A 16,450-nucleotide genomic window follows, 5' to 3' on the forward strand; every position below is an offset into this window, starting at 1 on the left:
ATAGTATATTTGATTGACATTAGGCATATTTACACTTGTCCAAAAGATGCCTATTTACTGAACCAAAAAGTTGATTTTATTATTCATCATTAATGCAGTCCAGAAAATACAACCTCCTCCTCCCCAGGGAATCACCTCATCAACCATCTGCTTAAAGAGTCCAAAAGTACTAATCACTAAGGCAAATAGGAAAACGCTAGGTTTCAAAGGGGACAGTAACAACTATCCATCTAGAAAGAAAGAAATTATGGTCAAAATTCTACAGGTATATAAGAGAAAGAAGTGTATTTCTGTCATCTGGGTCCCTTTAATCCTGCCTCTGCATACCTGTTTAGAGGATAAGTTCTCAAGCTTTAGAACTATGTCCTCATCTCTAAGGTGGAGAGGTCCCAGTACCACAATTCATGGCTGGGACACTTAGCTTAGTTAGGCTAGGTTGTAGCAAATGTAACCACCAGACAGATAAAGGGAGGGGTACTCAAGGAGAGTTTTTAACAGCTTCCCTCAGTCCTCAAGGGCAGTTATTCTACTTCTATTATCCTATCCTTCAGAAACATTTACACAAGTGTGTCAAGAAGTACAGTAAGATTCTGTTTAGTCCTGTATATATATAAAAATTACTAAAAAAATTTAAATGTCTATTAACAGAAAATTTGTTAAATATACTGAATTTATATCTTTATGTATTATTACATAATAATTACGAAAATAAAGCTAGGTGTACCGACATAGAAAGATGTCCATGATATGTTGTTGAATTAAAAGAAGAGGTGAAGAAAATCACTTGATTCCATTTTTAGCTTAAGAAATGCAAAGTAGGGCCTCCCCTGGTGGCGCAGCGGTTGAGCGCTGGGCTGCGAGGCTGCCCACAGCCTCTGCAGTGCCGGTTCGATCCCCGGCCCCTCACGAGGGTCCCACATGGCGTGGCAGATCTCTCCTGTCTCGCCTGCTGCTTCCCCTCAGCAGTGTATTTCAATTAATCTGCCTGTTCTGCTCCCTACTCCAGTGAATCTTTTCACCCCCTGCACCTCTGGGCTGTACCCCAGTTTTTTATATGCATAAATAAACAAATCTTTAAAAAATAAATAAATAAAAATAAAATTAACTCTTCAGTTTAAATATTAGTTTTTAAGGAGAACTGATTTTCAACTTAGGTTAAAAATATCAATCCCACAATTGTTCAAACTCATCTCCACATAAAAATTCACTCACAAAAACTTGAATATTTTTGATATATCAAAACAAAAATGTAAAGTACATACAAAGTTATGTGTTGTAAGTGGAACATTCTCCAACACTTCTACATGTAATTCTTCTCCAGTAAGCCAGGAAATATCAGTGTCCCAGCCAATTGGTTTCTTCTCTCTGGAAAGTGTAGACACAAGCCTTTCTTGGTTACACTGAAAAATCTTGGTATACCTCATGCTGAAGATAATGAAAATTGGTTATTGAGGGGCTAGTAATATTGAGGGAGGATTGGCTCCCTGTTCTTCTGTCGTTAGAAATTTAAATGGCAATAAATTAATTTTTAAGTTTACCCCAAATAAATGTATCACTCTTGGACAAACAGCAGGGTAAAGAGATGTACTCTTTTCTTCAAGTCAGCTCCAGAAAAGACCTACAACAGCAGAAAATGGATTGTTCCTGGGGTCCGGAAAAAAAAAATTCACAGGTGGGGATTTAGCTATCCATTCAAAGAAAAAGAGTACTCAAGAGACAACATGTCCCAAAAAGGATTAAAAAAAAAAAATAGGGATAAAAACTTAGGGGTCTTGGCACAATTTTAGTTACTTTCTGAGAGAAAAATAATTCAAATTAAAACATCAATTTTGATAAACGTTTTGTGAAACTACGAGTTTGTATTAAAAATATATGGTTGAGGAAGAGTCCATTATTCAAATAAGTCATAGGCTAAATGGCTGAAAAATTTAAGAATCTCAAACTCTAAACAAAGTCATCTGATGAGATTAAAACATGCTCATTACACAATATTATCTACTGCTAATTCCTCAAAGGGTCTAGAAAATGTCTTTAGGCTAACTTCATATTAATTTTAATATCTTTTCTAAAGTTGATTTTCAATCTACTAGGTTTGGTTAAAGATCCTACAGAAAACCCTGATGTTTAATGTCTGAGTTTTTTTTTTTTTTTTTTCTTTTTTTACACAAAAATTCACATCACATACAAACCATACCCATCCTGAATTCTGTAAACAGCACAGCACTCTGGGATAAGACCTCTCATCATCAGCGCTTTCTTTAGACTGTCCCGGACTGTAACGCCACACCTTGCAGGTACCTGTATCATAAACATGATATAAATATGAAATATGTCATGAAGGGAATCATATTTTCATATCATTTAAAAAATTCAATTAGTGCCTTTAGAATGTTATATGTATCACTATGTCAGATACAAAATCATTTTTAGAGGTAACAATACTAAAGGGAAATTATGATTTGAGTATTATTCAAGTATTATTTAACTATTATTCACTAACTGAAAGAGTGACTCTTTAGTCTTTTATTAAAATTATTAAATAAGCATTAAAAAGAGTAGAAAACATAACATATCCCTATGTACCCACCACTGAGATAGATGTCAACATTTAAAGTAAGATCAATTTGATCCAACATTATTCAAAGCTGAAAACTGCTTCTTCATACTGATCGTCCTTAAGAGATGACTTACCAATCCTAAATACAGCAGGAAAAAAATACTTGTCTTAATGTGTATAATTGATATTTGTTGTTTAGTTGCCTAGCACCCTTTTCCTCTGGGAATCTGCCCTTCCCTAAAAAATCCACAACACTAGAGAGGTTATCAATCAAGGGTTTCTACTTTTCTGGCTACGTATGACATACACTGACTAATCATGTTCCCAGATCCCTGGCATTACCAGTGGGTACAGGGGTAGATACAGGTCCCAAACCTCACCAGAGTTACTTCCTAAGCTGACAGATGAAGACTGGCTGAGAAGTTCTACTTTGACTGTAGTGACAGTTTACAAGAGGATACTGAGAATCTGGTTATAGAATGAAGCAGCTAACCAAAACTAACAATTGAAGTAGGTACCTTTCTCCCTGGTCTTTCAACTGTGGGAACCCAGCCCCCTTGTTCTCAAAGATATTGTCTTGGTGCCCAGAGTCCCTGCTTGTCAGCTAGGTGTAGGGTCATGCAGGAGGCCTCTCACCAAGGACAAAAGTCTGGCATGAGGAACATACTGGGAAACCAGTATCTGCTGAAAACAGCAGGCAGATATTAGAAAAGAGATAATATGCTTTGACTAGCAGCACATAACTTCTGGTGTAGCCCCACTAGACCTCTCATTGCTTCACATGGACTCTCATTCTCTCTCATCTCAAACTGTCACCAGTAAGGTGACATTCAACTAAGGACACAAGGCACCAAAAGACAAAGACATAGCAGGACTAGTCTTGTGAAGAAGCTACAACAATAAGTGGCTTCCAGGCAAATCAAAGAAAGAAAGAATTCAAGGATTATGGCACTGCTAAAACTTCCAAATCCCAGAAGATAAGGCTCTAAATAGAGAGGGTAATTTTTTTTTTCCCCTCAGTGCATCAGAGAGATACGTTTATGGGACACCTGCCCAGGTTTTCTCTGTAAAAATTCTTGAAAACGTTTTCCTTGCAGACTATATAAAATCTCTTTCTTGAGAAGCTCAGAACTTGGGCAACTCTCCCAAGGCTATCTAGAGGCAGTTCTAGGTTCCAGTTCTCAGTCATGATTCTTTAATAAACTTATTTACTTTTGTTTGCCTCAATTTATTGAAGCCAACAAAGCTAACCTAAGTAGTAGAAATGAGATTGAAACTGGGAAAGAGATAAAAAAGAATCTTTCCGTATATTTGAAGTTATCCCACCTATCCAAGACTTTCCCACAATGATGCCCTATTCCCAGGGGCATTTCAATAATTTGTAACTTTGGATTCAAATGAGAAGATGGGTTCAAAGTGGGTTTTTATCGGGGAGAGTGTAGACAGAAGGGATGTGTAACAACAAAATTAAACATTTCATTCTTTCAAATCACTAATTTGTCAACCAAAAGCTTGACAAATTAAAACTGGGAATCTTTATGCGAGAAGAGAGGAAGTGGAGTCAAAGTAAATAAAGGACAGCTGAATTTAAATAGTATATTTAAGGTAGCGAAATCCAGAAAGTCAAATTAAGATCTACTATTAAAAATAACAGGAGACAGATTTTAGCTCAATGTAACCATTAAAAATATTATCTAGCAGGGACAGGCTTATCTGGAAGTATTTGAGACTGGATTGGTACAATTAATCTTTATTTGTGGATTCTATATTTGCAAATTTGTCTACCTGCTAAAATTTATAACCCCAAAAATCAATACTGGCACGGTTTTTGCATACATGAACAGTGAAAAGTTTGTCCCATGCTCACCCTTCCCGGCCTAGGTTGAACAAGGTGACACATCTTTTCTAGTCCTCATAGGTAAACAAGCGTCAGTCATAAAACTTTTAAGCTAATGGACTCTGGTCTATTGTAAAGAACCAAGCTACCTAGTGGCAAATATATAGGGCTCAGCTTTGGCTCATTTATATACCCATAACCTTGTATTTCTTCTAGAACAATAGTTCAGTATTCACTAATTCAGTGTTTCCAGTGAGTTTATAGTGAGAATGAATAGTGAGAATTGGCTGTACTTTCAAGAGCTAATGAACTGAAGAGGAAGCTCACTTTTCCCTTCTGCTACTTTTGCTTATTGTAATGCAAAAACTTCCTAACTGGCAACACTATCTTTAGTTTAGACTCCATCCCTTCCCAGGTCACCACAGAAACTTTCTAGAAGAGGTATTCTTAATCAGTGTGTGCACAGATGAGTGTGTGTATGTGTCAAAGGTGCCTAAGAATCTGATGAACATCTCAGATGTTATCTCCAAAACAAAATTTCAGGGGGCTCTATAGAACCAGATTTGGAAGCCCATTCTAAAACATAATCTTATATCTCACTAGTTTGCTTAAAGTTTTCCCATTATTTATAGAGCAAAATTCAAATTCCATAGTGCTGCATATAAGACCATCGATGAACTGGAACCATCTACCCCTCAGTTCCTCTGGATTTTCCCTCATATGCTCCTGAAATACCATCTTCACCTATAGCTATGCTCCCTTGTTTCTCTGCACAGGCTGATCCCAAGGTGTGCACATGTTTCACTAGGGTCAAAACTCTCATTTTCCAATCTATCACCAACGAAAAGCAATCAATCCATTCTTCATTTCACTTTTGTAGGTTTAACTCTGGTACCATTTGCTCTTTCATGATAGTGACTACTCAACAGATTGACAGACACTGAACAGATTAGAAAGAACAAAAACAGCCTCCAACATATACAGGAAATTAGAAAATAAAGGCAGCATCTGAAGGTTAAAGATGAACTTTTTAATCATTGATGTTGGGACGAGAAGCAAACTAGGAAAAAAGGTTCATCCGTATTTCCTACTGCATAGTAGGGCACACGCCAAGTGGATATGAGAACATATGTCAAGCAAAAACTTGTATATGAATGTTCACAGCAGCATTATTCATAAGGACCAAAAAGTGGAAACAATAATGAAGAGTAAATAAAACATAGTATATATACACAAGGGGGTACTGCTCAACCCTCAGAGGTGTGAAGGACTGACACATGTGACAACATGGGCTAGCCTAGGAAACTTTATGCTCAGTAAAAGTCAGTATAATAAGAGATTATATGTTGTTTGATTCCATTTATTGTATATGGAATGTCCAGAATAGACATATCTACAGAGAAAACAGGGCTTGGGAGGTTGGGAAGAAATGACTACTACTAATAGGAAACAGGGTTTCTTTTTTTGAATAATGAAAATGTTTTAATATTGATTGGGGTAATAACTGCATAATTGAGTAGACTAAAAATTATTAGATTATACTCTTTAAATTGGTGAAATATATGGTATATGAACTATATCAAATTCTGCCTTTTAAATTAAGTCTAGGACAAGAAGATAGGTTTAACACAAGCAAACTTTCAGGGTAATTCAGTGAATCCAATACCTTCTAGGTTAACTTTTTATTGTCACAGAATATACAATACATACTGAAAAAATACATGGACCAGGGTATCTTAGACTTAATATACTTTAAATTTTGTATATGTAATATATATATGATATATATTTAATTTTGTTGATACTCAATTAGCCAGAGTCTCATGGGAAAAGGAAGTCTCATATGCTGCTGAGAACATGTACGAGTGAGAACTTCTCCTTTAAAGGTATTACAAGTTTTAAGTATATATGCCCTATGACTCAGTAATAATTTTTAAGGGGCCTCCCCGGTGGCGCAGCGGGTTGAGCACAGCACTGTGAAGCTGTCCACAGCCTCTGCAGCACGGGTTCGATTCCGGGCCGGCCAGGGAGACTCCCACATGGCGTGGCAGACCTCTCCTGTTGCGCCCGCTGCTCGCCTCAGCAGTGTATTTCGGTCCATCTGCCTGTTCTACTCTCCACTCTGTCTCTGGTGAATTCTCTCTCTCCTGTGCCTCTGGCCTGTACACCAGCTCTTGTATAAATAAAAAATAAATCTTTTTAAAAAAATTTAAAAAATTAAAAATGAATTCTTGTATTGATGAGTATAATGGTTATAGGTCTAGCATATAAAATCTACAACTATGCTGTTCCATAACTCTACCAGCTCCACCTCCTTATTCTATCAATTACTGGAGAAGATGTGTTGAAATCTCCCACTAGTAAAGTCAGTTTTTCAATCTATTTGTAACTCTACTGTTTTGTATATTTTGAGGCTGATGTTATGTATATAATGCTTAGAGTTCTTATGTCTTTCCAAGAAATTGTTTCTTTAATGATAAATATAAAGTATGAGGATGGTTATCTTTAAAGAAACAATTTCCTGGAAAGACATATCTTCAAACTTAATATTTTTTTTTTTGGTCACTAAAGTTCATTTCACATGGTATTTAGATAGAACTACCAATTCTTTTGAGGTAATCATTCTTTTTTCATTCCCTTTTTAAATTGAGCTAATACTTGTTTACAATACTGCATTTCAGGTGTACAGTTTCTCATAAGAAACAGATTTACTAAGGTATAATTGACATATATAAGATGCAATGATTTAAATATATAATTTGATACATTTTGACACTATACATACTCATAAAATCATCACCACATTCAAAATAATGAAATGTTTACCTTCTGAAGGCTTCCTTGTGCTCCTGTATAATTAATTCCTCCCTCCTGCCCAGCTCCAAGCCCAGGCACATACTGATCTGCTTCCTGTCACTATAAAAGAGCTTGCATTTTCCAGAATTTTATATAAATATAATTATAAAGTATAAATTCATTTTTGTCCTTCATTCAGCATAATTATTTTGAGATTCAGCTATGTTGTGTGTATTAATATTACAAACCATTCACCTTTGGATGGTTATCTGGGTTATGCCCAGTTTGGGGCTATTACAAATAAAGCAACTAAGAAGAGTTTTGTAGAAATTTGTGTGTGGGTATATGTTTTCTTTTCTCTTGCATAAACACCTAGGCATAGAAAGGCTAGATCATGTGCTAGGTACATGTTTATTTAAACTTTATATAAAACTGCAAACTTTTAAAAAAACTTGTGGTAAAATATACACAACTTAAAATTTACCATCTGAACCATTCTTAAGTATACAGTTAGTTGTGTTAAGGACTTTCCCACTGTTATGAAACCAATCTTCAGAACTCTCTCCATCTTGCAAAACTGAAACTTTACAAACATTAAAACAATTCCCTATATCCTCTTCTTCAGGCCCTGGCAATCACCGTTCTATTTTCTGTCTTTATGAATTTGACTACTCATATAAGGGAAATTATATAGTATTTGTCTCTGTGTTTGGCTTATTTCACTTCACATAACATCCTTAAAGTTTATGAATGCTGCAGAATTTGTCAGAACTTCAGACTTTTTAAGGCTGAATAATATTCCATTGTATGTAGACACATTTTGTTTATCCATTTATTTATTGAAGGATTGATTCCACATTTTGGCTATTGTGAATGATGCTGCTATGAATAGGAGTATACAAATGATCTCCCTGAAACTCTTTCAGTTTGTTTTGAATATATATCTAGAAGTGAAACTGCTGGATCATACAGTAATTCTATTTTTACTTTTCTGAGGAGACACCACACTGTTTTCCATAGCCATCATACCATTTTACATTCCCACCAACAATGTACAAGAATTCCAATTTCTCCACATCCTGCCATCAACACACCCTATTTTTTCTTTTTTTTTTTTGATAGTCATTTAACCATCCTAATGAAATGTTTACCTTCTGAAGGCTTAGTCATTGTAGCCTTTGATTTGCATGCTCCTGAGGATTAGTGATGTTGAACATCTTTTCATGTATTTGTTGGACATTTGTATATAACTTCTTTAGAGAAGTAGCTATTCAAGTTGTTTTGTCCATTTTTCAATTCGTTTGGAGTTATATATATATTTTTTTAATCACATCTGTTTTTTTTTTTAATAGAGGCATGTTTTATTTATTTATTTGTTTGTTTGTTTTGTTTATACATGCACTGGGTACAGTCAGAAGCGCGGGAGGGTGAGAGAATTCACCAGAGCCAGAGCGGGGAGCAGAGCAAGCAGAGGGACCGAAGTACACTGCTGAGGGGAGCAGCGGGCGGCAGGAGAGGTCTGCGCGCCATGTGGGACCCTCCTCCGGTGGCCGGGGAGCAGCCGGGGATCGAACCGGCGCCGCAGAGGCCACGGGCAGCTTCGCAATCCAGCGCTCAACCACTGCGCCACCTGGGAGGCCCTGGAGTTATATTTTTAAAAATAAGTGCTTTTAAACAACATTCTTTCATTTTGTTACATTAAGTATGGACTCAAATTTATCTATACAACTCAGAATCATACGTGTTATAAATCATTTCTTTGAATTCTGCTCTACTTCTTTATTTCTACTTTTACTTTCTGAGCTCCTTTGAGGCATATAATGAAACTATTCATTGCAGCCTTCATACCTCTTAACCTCTCTCATATTTTCTCTAACTCTCTTTCCTTGTTTTCTAGAGTTCACTAATTATCCCTTGGGCTTAATCTATTTACTACCTCATCCACTGAGTTTTTTTAAAATAGGTATTTTAATTTATATATAGCATTTTAACATTAGCCCTATAATATGTTGTAACCATCTTGACATACTGAGTGTTTTGAAAGTGTTACATCTGGCTACTTCTTCAAATCAGCATCAATATGTTCATTCATTCATTTTCCCCTAGTGACAACTGCTTCCTTTCAACTTTGTATTTTTCCTTCAGACTATCTGAATTTTTGTAGCTCTATTATGAAAAACTTTGAGCAGAAAATTAGAAGGAATAGTTATTTAACATCCAAATTCTCTCTACTTAAGATACTAAAGATTTTTAAAGTATTTGTTTTCCTAATATATTCTTTTCTATCATATATTTAAAGTAATTTCCAAAGTGATTAGCTAGAAGTCAGAAAAACAGTTACTCTTTAAAATGGGTGTCAATGGGCCTCCCTGGTGGCGCAGCGGTTGAGCGCTGGGTTGCGAAGCTGCCCGCAGCCTCTGCAGCGCCGGTTCGATTCCCGGCTGCTCCCCGGCCACCGGAGGAGGGTCCCATATGGCACACAGACCTCTCCTGCTGCCCTCTGCTCCCCTCAGCAGTGTACTTCGGTCCTTCTGCCTGCTCTGCTCCCCGCTCTGGCTCTGGTGAATTCTCTCTCACCCTCCCGCGCTTCTGACTGTACCCAGTGCTTGTATAAATAAACAAACAAATAAATAAATAAATCTTAAAAAAAAAAAAGTGTGTCAAATTAGAGGGGGCACAGGAGAATCCTCTCATGCACTACAGTGTCCTACATCTTGATCTGCAAGACAGAAAACGGTAAGTAGACAGATAGAGCTGTACACTTAAGATTGTATACTTTTTTATGTGTAAGTATTATTTCAAAAAAACAGTGGGGAAAAGTTGAAAGCATGACAATTTACCCCTAACTCCATAATAACGTAATAGTGAAACTACATTCAACATTTTCCATTTCAAGAATGCCTCTTATATCTCTTCCTTATCCTAGTCCCAAACCAGGATCACACACTGCATTTGACAGTTATGTTTCTTCTGCCTTAGTGTAGAAAAACGTTTTTTATCGCGTCTAGGGCATCTGTCTTATAGGGTGCCACATTCTGAATTTGTCAAATTGTTTTCTCATGGTTTTGAACATTTTCCTCTCTTCCCTATGTTGTTTGTAAAATGGAAGATCCAGAAATTTAATAATCAACATCAGCTTTTTTAGCAAGAATACTTCATAGATGGTATTTATCATCCACTGAGTTTTAAATTTTAGGTTCACCTAAATGTTCTATTTGTTTCCTTCTTAGGAGTCTATTTTTGCTGTTTTAAGTCTTTTAATTCGCTGATGGTAGACTGTTTCCTTGTGTAGCTTGTAACTTGGGATTTTGAGCTTTTCAGTGGGATATTAATTCTGAATTACATGAGAACTAGATGGATCAAGGGGAGGTTTGCCTTTGTTTCTGCCCAGCGCTTGAGTGCATGACCACTCCAGCTTGAGTGCATGACCACTAATTTCTTGAGTTGAGTGCTCCTGGACAATGTCGTAGTATTAGTATGATCCCCACACTATGATGAAAACAGGTCCATAATGAGGAATTCACAGGGGGAAAGTATAACCTTTATTTTGAGCCTGGACAAAGACAAGTTCCATTACTACATAGGATTCCCTTAAATAAATTTTCTTCTAGTTCACCTTTCAGCCAAAGGTAAACTGTTCAAGGCTCAACTACATGTGAGTATATCATCTCCAACTACCTTTGTGACACTGGGTGAAGGTTTAGTCTTGTAAGTATTCCCACATATTGACACTCACATGCCTTTGGTGCACAGAGTGACAAAATGACTCCACTGGAGGTCACTACAGCACAGGTCAGCTAACTTTTCCCATGAAGAACCAGCATTACTACTAATGCTATCTGAGGAAAAAAATTAAAAACAACTAGTTGTATTTAAGAAATGTAATGTGTTTTTAAAAAATTCCAAAAGCAACCATATAATTATTTAAGAAAAGCATATGTATACAGGCATGTATATGCATACCTGTAAAAGCATATGTATACGCATTATTTATTAAGTCCACTGAAAGCACTTGTTGTACTTAAGGATTATAGATCATTTATAATAATTCTACAGATTTCCCTGCTTTTAATGTTACTTATAGAATACAACAGTGATAACGACCAACAGTCAAAAGTTATATAGACAAAAGGAAAAATATTAAGCACAGTAAAAGTTCAACATATATAATAAATCTGAATAGCATTTCTCAAGGGGGAAGAGCCAATCCCACTGACATTCTGTTAGACAACAAACAAGCTCAGGTCTTGCAGTTCTGACTGATTCGGGACCAGTATGTAAGACTTGAGGACTATTCAAGTTTGGAAGACAGACTGAAATACGAAATTTAACACAAAAGGCAATACTGTTTGCTCCAGTCAAAGAACATAAGCTTGGGCACCAGTCATCTCTTTTCCACTCTTGTCTGACATACAGGCCTCCACCTGCATGGCTGCTGCGTGTGGAGTGAGAATGTATTTCATTTCAGCCAGGGTCTTTCTGAAAAGATACAAAGGACAGGCACTGACATTAAAAGTTGACTCACCACAGTCCTCTGCTTGTTGGGGAGGAAGACTCTAACAATAGGTTTTTGGGGTGACTTGGGGTTGCTCCGTGACACGTCTGAGGGAGTTGGAAAAACTGAGAGAGCTGAAGGCAGCACTGAAAGGCTAGAAGAGGAAGATGATGTGACGGTGTCCGTGGACGCGGAGCTAGAGACGGAGAGGTCAGCCCCGCACCCCAGGGACTCCAGCAACTGCTGCTCTCTCTGCTGAAGGGCGTCTAGCTTGCTGGTGTATTCTTCATAGGCCTGTAAAATAAAGTAGACTTACATTGAGTCTGGACTTTTTCCTGACAGTAAGAAAAGGAAATAGGAAATTCAAGTCTTTGATTATAATCCTTTTAAAATCTAGTTAACAGGTTTTAAGTGACAAGTTACAAAATAAACCCAGAAGTACTACAAATGAATACTTTTACCTTTAATTGATAAATCTTTTGTTGTAAGGTGCACATTATATTGTGAAACTGACAGATTATTCATGAAAATTCTAGACATTATCTATATTACATATATGTCAGATACATATGATGTCTAGAAAATGCATGAAAATTAATTTTAAAAATGTATCATTTGCAATTTTCTGGTCAAATTGTGACTTACTTCCAACCCATATATCTAAAATATGATTAAATACCATATTAAATCAAGGATAAGTACACTTCCATTGAAAACTTCCTTTTTCCCATAAAAGTTGTAGGCAGAGAAAGTTCTCTCTCTCTCTCTCTCTCTCCTCCTTCCTTCCCTCTCAAAGAATAGAAAGGCTGAAAAGGAGATGAGATGTTAAGAGACATGTGTGAAAAACCAAGACTCAGGAACACACTGCCATGCATCATTTCTTCAACCGGGCTTAGAAGACATGGACCTGCCCCCTTCTTTCTAAGTAGAATAAATACTTTATTCTTCTCACTACAGAACTCTGATGACCTCCTTCCTTATCAAATACTGCTTAGAGAACAGAATTTTATTTGAAAAGGTGGCTTACATCTTGCAGGCAAGAAATTCTGGGGTCATTGACTTTCAGGGTATCATTGTGGCAGTTTCATTTAACTAAGATTATAAAGTGAAATGACCACAAGAGATATATCTAAAAAATAAGAACAATGAAGAGAGAATGATACTGGAAGTAGAGAGATGGAATGAATTAGAATTTGTCTGTGGTTTTTCATGGTAGTGGCTATTACCTTTCCCCACACTCCAGTCTACCATCTTTCCCTACCACCCCAAATAGATGTGATACTAACAACATCTGTGAAAGGTTACAAGGGAGAATTAAAGATTTTAACATGGCATTTCCCACCTCTCAGGGAATTTATTATTGGGTTGAAGAGAAGCACATGGATATATTTTTATTTGTGAAGCACTTGTTCATGAAAAATAAACAAAGAATGTTGATAATACAGGTGAGGATGTGAAGATGGGAAGTCTTTTTTTAAATATAAATTTATTTATGCATGCAAGAGCTGGGGCACAGGCCAGAGATGCGGGGGAGGGGGATGGTGAGAGGATTCACCAGAGACAGAGAGGGGAACAGAACAGGCAAACTGACTGAAATACACTGCTGAGGGGAGCAGCGGGGGAGACAGGAGAGGTCTGCTGTGCCATGTGGGTTGCTCCCTGGCTGGCCGGGGATTGAACTCGTGCTGCAGAGGCTGGGAATTGCGTCATAGTGCGGTGCTTATGCCACCAGGGAGGCCCGAAGATGGGAAGTCTTAAAAGATCAGCATTTAGATGGATGGAGCCACTGGAGAGAAGTTAGTACTATAGACAGGAGAAATTCTGTAACAAAGTAAGGAGGTAAGAAAGTTCAAGATGTAGAGGAAACACTGTAGGCTAGTATACCGAATGTCACATAATACTTGGGACATAGCAAGGGTTTATTATATATTTATGGAATTTAAATGAAGAATAGGAATACAGGGAAATAAGACTGGGAAAGTGGGTAAGGAACCAAATTGTAGAGTGTACACAGCATGCTATTAAGTCTGAACTTGCCTCTACATGCTAGGGAGAACTATGGAAGGTAGAAGAGAATTAAGAAATTTCATTCTTCAAGCAGTTGTTATGTTAGATCTTACCATATGATTTTGAAGGGAAAAAAAGAATTACTAAAATGGGTTATTGAGGTAAAGGGCTTAAACTGCTTCAAAATGTTTTCTCTTTTGGGCCTCCCCTGGTGGCGCAGCGGTTGAGTGCTGGGTTGCGAGGCTGCCCGCAACCTCTGCAGCGCCAGTTCGATCCCCGGCCACGGGTGAGGGTCCCACAAAAAAAAAAAGTTTTCTCTTTTACAACCTACTGCTTGACCTACCCTGACCCTGAAATGTTTCTTTCATAGAGTTTCAGGGCATAATAACCATATCAATTTAAAATTTTCTGAGTTATATTTGTGTTTAGCTTTAAGATCCAAGAGCTAATTACTTAAGGGCATCTCTTTCAATATGATTCACTTATTAAGCATTCAATCATTCAACAAATAAATACATTGCGTATACAATAAAAATATATACCTATAAGAACTAAATAGGTATAGCATACATGTATATACATACACACACACATATATAGCATACATATGTATGTAGCATACACTGTGGCTCAGACTATAAAAACAGAGACTGATACACTTCCTACCCCTTTGAAGATTATACAGTCATGTGTCACTTGGCAACAGAGATACATTGAGAAATGTGTTCATCACTGTGTAAACATCACAGACTGTAATTACATAAACCTAGATGATACAGTCTACTGCACACCTAGCCTATAAAGTATAGGCTATCAGCAGCACTAGCTTATAAGCACTTTGTTGCTGACTAAAGTGTCATTAAGCACGCATATCTGTATATATGCATCTAGGAGGCAGAAGTTCCTCCTTGCATAGATTAAGTATTCTTATTTACTGTTATCTGGGAAAGTACACAACTACACATAGGGAGTTTTAGGAAAAGCAGTAAACGTAAATAATAAATTTTCTGAATGTTGTTTCTTTCTTTTTTTTTTTTTAAAGGTTTTATTTTATTTGTACAAGAGCCAGGGTACAGGCCAGATGCGCGGGAGGGTGAGAGGAGTCACCAGAGCCAGAGCAGGGAGCAGAACAGGCAGACTGACGAAATACACTGCCGAGGGGAGCAGCGGGCAAGATAGGAGAGGTCTGCTCGCCATTTATGTTGCTCCGAGGCCGGCGGGGATCAAACTGGCACTGCAGAGGCTGCGGACAGCTTCACAGTGCTGCGTTCAACCGCCTGCGCCACAAGGGAGGCCCTGAATGTTGTTTCTTTAACAAAATGTTAGCCTTAAATTGTTAAAATATACCATCCTTCCATTGTGGATTACAAACTATTATTTTACTGCATTTATCAATAGTTCTTTCTTACATATGAAACATTTGCTTATTCCACCTCTCTATCTTCACAGATGCAATCTACCTTATTTTGCACCTGGCTTGGCTCATTTCACCCATTATATAACCTCAGTGTGGAAGGTGACTATTCTTTTAACAATCCTGCCTCAAAGAACACTAAACATCTTATCTCTAAAGGCTCTACTTTAGAAAGCCAGCGATATACTACAATTCTTTACAAAAGAGTTGCAAATGACAACCAGGTCTCAATCTGGAACCTCCCATGCTCCTGCACACACCCACATATCCCATTTTTTGAACTTGCATTTAACTACCACATTAATTTGGGCCTTTGTTGTCTTCCATTTTTATGCTCATCATTTCAAGAATCCTACTGGTAACATCATAGATTCTCTGCCTAATTCTTGTTTACCAACCTGCTTGTCAAATATCAATTTTGGATAAAATCTACCATTCAATTATTCCATTCTTTCACTTAGAGTTACCTATATATTGCTGCAGAAAATAATAAAACTAGGCCAATTAATTTCATTATCAATTCATGGAATTCAGTGTTAAGTTTCTCTGACTCCTAACTTTATTCTGCAACCTTTGACTCAGAAAACAGTATTACCTTCAAATTCACTCTGCAGATTCTTTGTGTAAACAATTCTCCTCATCCTTCCTCATCCTTCTTCTGTTCTCAACTTAGTGCCCGCAGTGGGAGTGTAGGGTCTCTTCTATGGGGATCTCAATATATCATCCTCCCCACTCTTCTCTTTCAACTTTTCTTTTTCATGTCTTTTTACCCTACAAATGTAAACAAGTCCCCACAAGCCTGACCCACCACCACCACCCACCAACAAAATTCTTGGTTTTTTTTTTGTCCCCAAGATGTTACTTCTTCAAGAGGCAACTTTTTCAAAACCCCATTCCTTTTCATCAAAGTCCTACTCATTTATTAAAGTCTATTCAAAGTTCTTCTTGATAAAATCCAAGAGGCTATTTTTCCCCCGATAGCTTCTTTAGAATATTTTAACACTTTTCTTTATTTGGCTTTTTTTTTTTTTTTTTTTGTGAAACAATTTTGTGAGGACTAAATGAGATAATATAGGTAAAAGAAGTCATTACAAATATTACCACATAGCAAAAACCCAGTATTTTTTTTTGGTAGTAAGTACAACTAGCAATTCTTATTGTAGTTATTATTATATTTCTTAGCTGAGTTTCTGACAGGGGTCTACTAATCTAAGCACTTGAAGGGCATGCATGCTACTTATTTTTAAACTATAAAAAAATCTAGGAACACTTAATGTTATGATGACAATACTCCCAAATTAATCTACAGAGTCAGTGCAATCCTTATCAAAATTGCAGCTGGAT

The 16,450-nt window shown here is 37.0% G+C and overlaps 1 protein-coding gene across 3 annotated transcripts in view; it reads right to left on the minus strand.

Annotated features, from left to right (window-relative positions):
• The window catches only part of BRAF (B-Raf proto-oncogene, serine/threonine kinase), a gene marked incomplete at both ends in the record, with an annotated part of 139,544 nt that overhangs the window by 61,386 nt on the left and 61,708 nt on the right, over positions 1-16,450 (minus strand). For all 3 annotated transcript variants that reach the window (XM_084229991.1, XM_084229992.1, XM_084229990.1), the window contains 3 exons: positions 1,263-1,365; positions 2,195-2,298; positions 11,716-11,979. In XM_084229991.1, coding sequence (XP_084086117.1) covers positions 1,263-1,365; positions 2,195-2,298; positions 11,716-11,979 — 471 coding nt within the window. The remainder of the gene's footprint in view (positions 1-1,262; positions 1,366-2,194; positions 2,299-11,715; positions 11,980-16,450) is intronic.

Source organism: Talpa europaea (genome assembly GCF_964194135.1).
Source record: "Talpa europaea genome assembly, chromosome: 3".
Classification (NCBI taxonomy): Eukaryota; Metazoa; Chordata; class Mammalia; order Eulipotyphla; family Talpidae; genus Talpa; species Talpa europaea.